General features: G+C 42.9%; 1 protein-coding gene across 2 annotated transcripts; it reads left to right on the top strand.

The window, feature by feature from the left end:
* Positions 1 to 999: 999 nt before the first annotated feature.
* Positions 1,000 to 8,075, top strand: LOC110509508 (dolichyldiphosphatase 1). Of its 2 annotated transcripts, XM_021590409.2 has the most exons (9): positions 1,000 to 1,289; positions 2,388 to 2,488; positions 2,824 to 2,908; positions 5,458 to 5,557; positions 5,679 to 5,777; positions 6,006 to 6,134; positions 6,415 to 6,504; positions 6,616 to 6,678; positions 7,806 to 8,075. In XM_021590409.2, the coding sequence occupies exons 1-8, from the start codon at positions 1,214 to 1,216 to the stop codon at positions 6,650 to 6,652; spliced, it is 717 nt and encodes a 238-aa protein (XP_021446084.1). In that variant the 5' UTR covers positions 1,000 to 1,213; the 3' UTR covers positions 6,653 to 6,678; positions 7,806 to 8,075. The 2 variants fall into 2 exon arrangements, with proteins under 2 accessions (XP_021446084.1, XP_021446083.1); XM_021590408.2 differs by having other exon boundaries at positions 1,002 to 1,289; positions 6,616 to 8,073.
* Positions 8,076 to 8,336: the final 261 nt, after the last annotated feature.

Raw genomic sequence — 8,336 nt, 5'->3', positions numbered from 1 at the left:
AAAGCAGCCTACCCGACAGCTCTGAGGCATCCGCATGGTCCTAAAGCACACTGGTGCCGCATTTTGTATCACAGTGCAATGATAAAATTGGGGGGGACAAAAATGCCATTTCAGAATGTGGGAGGGGGATCATTTTTTATTTTATTTAACAAGGCAAGTCAGTTAAGAACAAATTCTTATTTACAATGACGGCCTACCAAAAGGCAAAAGGCCTCCTGCAGGGAGGGGGGGCTGGCAAAAAAATAAATATATATATATAGGACGAAACACACATCAGGACAAGAGAGACAACACTACATAAAGAGAGACCTAAGACGACAACATAGAAAGGTAGCAACACAACATGGTAGCAGCACAAAACATGGTATAAACATTATTGGGCACAGACAACAGCACAAAGGACAAGAAGGTAGAGACAATTCATCACGCACATCATGTCCCGCCTGTACCCAGTGAAAGTTGCGAACCTGTGATTGGACAAGACTCGAGCAATAGCACTATGATCATTGGGCGGATTAGATTATGCTGAGCCTGGGGCCCTGGGCAAGGCCTGTCACATCATCCAGCGAAAGGGGGATGGGAGGCGCACCCTTCCCAAATCGAACAATAATCTGCACCACTCTGTCATTTTGTCAACAAGGCAGCATGGTGCATCCTACAGAAACATACTTCACTTTTCCATGTAATAAATGTTTCCACATAATAACTTGTTTTCATTACCAAAAGCAACCCCTTTTGCATTGGAAACACAGAATCCTTGTAAATATGGCGCTTTCATGACAACAGGAAACTCATACAAAAAAGGTTGAATTACGTCAGTCATTTTCAGATCAGAAAGTCGAGCTCTATAAAGTGCCCGAGTTCCCGAATTGGAATTCCGAGATGTATGACCAAAACGAATTTTCCCAGTCGGAGTCGTTTTTTCCGAGTTCCATTTTGTCGTGAACTAACAGAAGTCCGAGATTTCTGAGTTCCCAGTGGTTTTGAACACGGCGTTACTACACGTGCTTAATTACATCACTTTTGTTTCGAACCGATTTTGCGGGCGGGATTAATCGAACCCCCTCTTTGGACGATAACTCCTCCTTTATATTCCAGTTCAGGTTTGTTCGAGTATTGTGAATGGTTGAAAGGATTGTGTTTCGTATTGGTTAGACGGACTCTGGTATTACGTTTTGATTCGTTGATCCACATTGCCCGGTGTCCGGGTAAAATGGCGTCGGAAGAATACTGCTCGGTACCACCTCGATGGCGGTCGATATCGCTAACCCACGTAGAGTTCCCTGCTGGTAAGTGTATTGACTAATCATTATTATTATTTTACATTTGTCTGATAGATACTCGATGCTTTGGTAATCTGCAAGATATCGTGGGATGTTTTGCGATTGAATTGGCACGGCCGACGTGACCTGCCAAATAGTGAGACAATAAAAAGCATATACACAGCTCCGCAGACAACGTTGGTAACATTAAATGCCAAATAGTGGGACAGTTCCGCATGCGCAGTTGGAAAAGTTGTCCACAATGCTAAGTTAACTAGTTCGAGTTTGTGTTGCTACATAAAATGTTGAACTTAAATGGTCACGAAACAGCGTATGCTCAGAATAAAATGTAGTTTAAAGTTTGTCGCTTATAATTTCCTACTTGACTTGTTACTGGCCCGGTATAGCCAACTAGGTTTTGTTGATCGCAAAGTAGCTAGTTAGCTGAGAGACACTACGGTAGTAAATTGGCTAGCAAGGTTACGCCTTCCAAGCCTAGAAAATGGCCAAACCAAATGTAGGTTCTGTACCTTTTTATCACGCAAATTGATCATTTGTAATGTATACACACCTTGACGTTAGCTAGTAGACTGGCAAACTAACCCTGCATCCATTGTAATGGGATGTGGATACACAATTAATCTCATCATGCAATTAAACAAGCTACATTTATGGTGTTTGGATATTCATTTAATTATCTGTATAATATCCAGGCATTGAGAATGTAACTTCTGCTTGATGTATCATCACTGATCTGACAGTAAGTGTATTGGAAAGGTGAGAGAACTCTGCCATAGCATACTAGATAGGTAGCCACTCCACAACCTAAATACCCCCATGCCCTACTGTACATTCCCCTGAATTTGTATTTATTTTATTTAAAGTTTGTTAACAAATTCTTATTTACAGTGACTGCCTAACCCGGACGATGCTGGGCCAATTGTGCGCCACCCTATGGGACTCTCAATCACGGTTGTGATAGAGCCTGGAATCGAACCAGGGTCTGTAGTGATGGCTCTAGCACTGGGATGCAGTGCCTTAGACCGCTGAGCCACTTGGGAGCCCCTCCCGAGTGTTCAAATTGTCTTGCAAAGGGATTGTTTATATTATTTTTTTCCCCCAAAGGTGATCTGACGGGACAATTGTTGGCCTACACCAGCCTGCTACCCATAGTGATCCTTGTGGGCTTTGTCACCCTCATAGTGTTCAAGCGTGAACTGCACACAGTAAGTAATATAACCCAGATCCTTGCCCCATATGGGACCTCTATTACAGAAATCCATAAAAGAGGTCCCAAATGGGGCTACCCAAGTCCCTGCTGGACCACTAAATGAGGACAGGACACGTGTCACACTCACACATGACGCATGCTAAAACTCTACATGCAGAAATGCTTGTACAAGGTCATATAGATTAGATTATCATTGGCCATTAATATTAAAGATTAGGGTATTATTGAAAGGTGCATTACTGTAAGCACGTTTCTAAAAGCTGTATCCATTCACAGTGTGGACTTAAGCAAATTATCACACCTAATCCTTTTCCCATTCCTCTTTCATAGATCTCCTTCTTCGGTGGGCTCGTACTGAACGAAGGGGTGAACTGGCTGCTGAAGAATATTTTAAGGGAGCCCCGCCCATGTGAAGGTGAGGAAAGCGACAAGCCACTTACTGCAGTGACCCAGTACATACACAATAAGTGTCTGTCTGTGCATCAAATATACAGTCATGGCCAAAAGTTTTGAGAATGATACAAGTATTAATTTCCACAAAGTTTGCTGCTTTAGTGTCTTTAGATATTTTTGTCAGATGTTACTATGGAATGCTGAAGTATAATTACAAGCATTTCATAAGTGTCAAAGGCTTTTATTGACAATTACATGAAGTTCATGCAAAGAGTCAATATTTGCAGTGTTGACCCTTCTTTTTCAAGACCTCTGCAATCCACCCTGGCATGCTGTCAATTAACTTCTGGGCCACATCCTGACTGATGGCAGCCCATTCTTGCATAATCAATGCTTGGAGTTTGTCTGAATTTGTGGGTTTTTGTTTGTCCACCCGCCTCTTGAGGATTGACCACAAGTACTCAATGGGATTAAGGTCTGGGGAGTTTCCTGGCCATGGACCCAAAATATCGATGTTTTGATCCCCGAGCCAGTTAGTTATCACTTTTGCCTTATGGTAAGGTGCTCCACCATGCTGGAAAAGGCATTGTTCGTCACCAAACTGTTCCTGGATGGTTGGGAGAAGTTGCTCTCGGAGGATGTGTTCTTTATTCATGGCTGTGTTCTTAGGCAAAATTGTGAGTGAGCCCACTCCTTTGGCTGAGAAGCAACTATACACATGAATGTCTCAGGATGCTTTACTGTTGGCATGACACAGGACTGATGGTAGCGCTCACCTTGTCCAAGCTTTTTTCCGGATGCCCCAAACAATCGGAAAGGGGATTCATCAGAGAAAACAACTTTACCCCATTCCACAGAAGTTCAATCCCTGTACCTTTTGCAGAATATCAGTCTGTCCCTGATGTTTTTCCTGGAGAGAAGTGGCTTTTTTGCTGCCCTTCTTGACACCAGGCCATCCTCCAAAAGTCTTTGCCTCACTGTGCGTGCCAATGCACTCACACCTGCCTGCTGCCATTCCTGAGCAAGCTCTGTACTGGTGGTGCCTCGATCCCGCAGCTGAATCAACTTTAGGAGACGGTCCGGGCGCTTGCTGGACTTTCTTGGGCGACCTGAAGCCTTCTTCACAACACTTGAACCACTCTCCTTGAAGTTCTTGATGATCTGATAAATGGTTGATTTAGGTGCAATCTTACTGGCAGCAATATCCTTGCCCGTGAAGCCCTTTTTGTGCAAAGCAAGGATGACGGCACGTGTTTCCTTGCAGATAACCATGGTTGACAGAGGAAGAACAATGATTCCAAGCACCACCCTCCTTTTGAAGCTTCCAGTCTGTTATTCAAACTCAATCAGCATGACAGAGTGGTCTCCAGCTTTGTCCTCGTCAACACTCACACCTGTGTTAACGAGAGAATCACTGACATGTCAGCTGGTCCTTTTGTGGCAGGGCTGAAATGCAGTGGAAATGTTTTTTGGGGATTCAGTTAATTTGCATGGCAAGGAGGGACTGATCACTCTTCATAACATTCTGGAGTATATGCAAATTACCATCATACAAACTGAGGCAGCACACTTTGATACAAATATTAATTTTCATTCTCAAAACTTTTGGCCACGACTGTACACTGTGAAAGGCTTACATACAAGCCCTTAACCAACAATGCAGTTTTAAGAAAAATACCTGGTAGGTAAGAAACTTATTTATTTAACAAATTAAAGAGCAGCTGTAAAATAATAATTGCGAGGCTATATGCAGGGGGTACCGGTTAGTCGAGGTAATTCAGGTAGAGTTATTAAAGTGACTATGCATAGATAATAGCAACAGAGTAGCAGCAGTGTAAAAGAGGAAGGCAATGCAAATAGTCTGGGTAGCCTTTTGATTAGCTGTTCAGGAGTCTTATGGCTTGGGGGTAGAAGCTGCTCTTTAGAAGCCTCTTGGACCTAGACTTGGTGCTCCGGTAGCAGAGAGAACAGTCTATGACTAGGGTTGCTGGAGTCTGACGATTTTTAGGGCTGTCCTCTGACACTGCCTGGTATTAAGGTCCTGGATGGCAGGAAGCTTGGCCCCAGTGATGTACTGGGCCGTACGCGCTACCCTCTGTAGTGCCTAGCGGTCGGAAGCCGAGCAGCTGCCATACCAGGCAGTGATGCAACCAGTCAGAATGTTCTCGATGGTGCAGATGTATAACTTTTTGAGGATCTGAGGACCAATGCCAAATCTTTTCAGTCTCCCAAGGGGGAATAGGTTTTGTCTTGCCTGGCCAGACAGCGATTTTGTCTCTGTCAAACACAGATGAGACAATGGATTTTCTACGGGCCTATATGTTGGACAGTGGAGGGGAATGGAAGTATCTCCAGTTTTGCCTGTCGTTTTTACATGCGAAACTCGCCCAACTGTCCATCAAAAGTTCAATGAAACTTTTGACCTACAAAAATGGACATTGACGAAGGCCTTTGCTTTTCATCCGTTTTATTGTCATCCATGTCTGGCCACGGCCTAAAGCATCTATTTGTGATTAATTTCGTAGCATGTGGTTAACCCCATGTCTATTCTCTTCCCCAATATTTTTCCAGGAGCTCACGCAACCCTGACCACTGAGTATGGGATGCCCTCCAGTCATTCCCAGTTCATCTGGTTTTTTGTTGTTTACTTCTTTCTTTTTCTTTATTTAAGGTGAGTGACTTCTCTCCCAGACTACATTTCTTTTAAAAATGGTCACGAAAATAATTATTTTTCATAGTCATTATTCATAAGTGACTTTTGATGTTGGCTGACGCACTTTGCCCATGTCTAGAATGCATCAAACGAACAACGCTCGCTGTGTGGAGCTGCTGTGGAGACATATATTGTCCATCACCTTGTTAGGTGTGGCCTTCTCCGTGTCATACAGCAGGTGAGGGTGGGAGGGATGACAATGGAGGAAAGGAGGAGACTTAGTATAAATAAAAAAAATATTGATTTTAATGTATTTTTAGAGCATGACACAGTTGCTCAATTTGGTCCCAACTCTTCAAATAGTTTTGCTGTTAATAACTGTCGTAATTAGCTCAACCCAAAAATTGCGCAATTTTTATTAAAAAAATATGCTCAATGACTAAATTGTGTTTTTTCCCTTTCTCAGGGTTTACCTGTTGTACCACACCTGGAGTCAGGTATTCTACGGGGGAGTGACCGGTAGCACCATCGGAGTAGTCTGGTTCTTCTTCACACAGGAGGTGCTGACACCGCTATTCCCCAAGATGGCAGCATGGTAAAGAATGGGGACACATCTCGGGGGGGGGGGGCACACAGGAGGTGCTGACACCGCTATTCCCCAAGATGGCAGCATGGTAAAGAATGGGGACACATCTCGGGGGGGGGGGGCACACAGGCTTAGAAGAAAGTGCCTGGCACAGATTTGGGCAGAATGCACTGTAGCTACAGATTCTCAGTGAATCTGATGTTTTTCATTTGATATGATGTATTTTTTTCTATTGTTTCTCAATGTTTAACTTTGTCCCACCTCTCTCCCAAACCCTGACTGCTGACAGGCCGATATCAGAGTTTTTTCTGGTGAGGGACACAAGCCTGATCCCCAACATCCTTTGGTTTGAGTACACAGTGACCAGATCAGAGGCAAGGTGAGTTATCTATTTTATTCACCATATTAGGTGGGAAAGCAATCTGTGACTTCATATTGAAATGTTTTCAACCATGTTTAGTAATAGTTTGAATGTCTGCTTATCCTCCAGAAACAGACAACGGAAGCTTGGAACAAAACTTCAGTGATCGTAGCAGTTCCTTGGTGAAACTGAGTAAAGGACCACACACATATGCGCACACACACACACACACACACACACACACACACACACACATAAAAAAACACACTGGAGAATCATCTTCTGGACTGACCTGATTGCAATGAAAAAAGGGCCAACCCATTTACAGGTGGACCTAAAGAGAGTGCCAGGACACGGCCCGGAGCCTGCAGCCTGAGCAAGTCCGTCCACATGCCTCACTTTGTACAGCTTGCCCAAATGCTCCCCCGACGCATAAAAGACCGTGAAAGAGGCATACTATTTAATGACAAATTAATATATACTTTAACTGTAAACTCACACACAGACAGGAACCATTTACTGTAAGAAATAGATTTTCAGAAACCAACGGAGGGCTCTGTCAATTAACAAAACATTGGCTGGTGTTAATACACCATGACATTTGTCACTCTTTTGTTTTGGGTTTGCTGGTGGGGGAAATATGAGATTGGTGGGGTAAACCCTCGTTTTTTGGGGGGGTCTTATATTACAGAAAAGAGAACCATTTTTAAAACTCTGGTGTAACATGTAATATATAAACAAATGTGTACTTTGTTCAAATTAAAGAGAAGTGTGTGGGGGGGTTAACACTATTTACATGAGAAAGGTGGGTGGGTTAACTTTATTTACATGTGAAAGACCCCTGTTTCCCCCTCTGATACATCTTGTCAGCCCAATGTATTCGGTTCCAAAATGTACTTGCAGGCGTTTAAGCCCTCACATACTGTACAAGCCAAGGCTAGTGTACCTTCTGTACAACTTGAGGTCTCGATTATGTTTGAGATGATGCAGAAGAAGAGAAATGAGCCATAACACAAGGGGCTCTGTTCTTTTTCTATTCCTCTTCCACACAGGGAGTGAAGGAGTGTTTTCTCAACCCCTTTCTCCCTGCATGTCTGACACCCTAGGAGCACAAACCTGGGACGTATTTTTCCTTTCATTTGCGGTTCTAGAGAACATGAAACGGTGGCTTAACACTTGTCGTTCCTAACTTTCTTTTTACCTGTCTTTTCAAAACATTCCATATCATCTGGTGAAAAAACAAATGATATGACTGCTGAGGGGAAATGTTAATGGTGATTTTCTTTTTTTTTCTTTTTTTTTCTTCTATTAAACCTCAGGTCAATCTGTAGCATGTGTTAATGCTGCAGTCCTCGGAAATGCAAGAGCTGATGTTTGAAGCTGTCTGGTGAAGGTTAAAAGCTGATTTGGAATTGTCATGTCATTAGCTCCATAAAGGGAAGTAGTTCTCTTAGATTATAATTTTGTGTAACCCATATCAGGCTGAATAAATAAATGAAGTGTTTATCTAAAATTGTATGCTTTTCCCCCACCCCCTCGAATTCTTCAGTGAATAATAGTAAATTAAAAGAGAGCTTATGTAAGAATCATTATGCAATCCTGAAGGTCATTTTGGATTATTTGGACATTTAGGTAGAACCTACCTGCACAGAGATCAGACACAAGCATGTCACATAAGATGACTATGTTCAGGAGATCTGCACTGTAAGAAACCACATTATGGCTTTTAGACCAGGGGTTGTTTGCGGCCCAATCATCAACTATGCCAGTCAAATTCAATGATTGGTCATTCAATTCATTCAATTTATTGGTCAAATCCCCCAGTGAACAATTTGCATGAACCAGACCTT

Source organism: Oncorhynchus mykiss, chromosome Y (genome assembly GCF_013265735.2).
Source record: "Oncorhynchus mykiss isolate Arlee chromosome Y, USDA_OmykA_1.1, whole genome shotgun sequence".
Classification (NCBI taxonomy): Eukaryota; Metazoa; Chordata; class Actinopteri; order Salmoniformes; family Salmonidae; genus Oncorhynchus; species Oncorhynchus mykiss.
Note: the sequence above shows the minus strand (reverse complement) of the source record. Positions and strands in the feature narration are given on the sequence as shown.

Excerpts from the sequence above, each read along its gene's own strand:
- LOC110509508 (XM_021590409.2), top strand. The coding sequence starts at position 1,214 with ATGGCGTCGGAAGAATACTGCTCGGTACCACCTCGATGGCGGTCGATA. Across the intron at positions 2,909-5,457 it reads GGAGCCCCGCCCATGTGAAG|GAGCTCACGCAACCCTGACC; the intron begins GTGAGGAAAGCG and ends ATATTTTTCCAG. Across the intron at positions 5,558-5,678 it reads TTTCTTTTTCTTTATTTAAG|AATGCATCAAACGAACAACG; the intron begins GTGAGTGACTTC and ends GCCCATGTCTAG.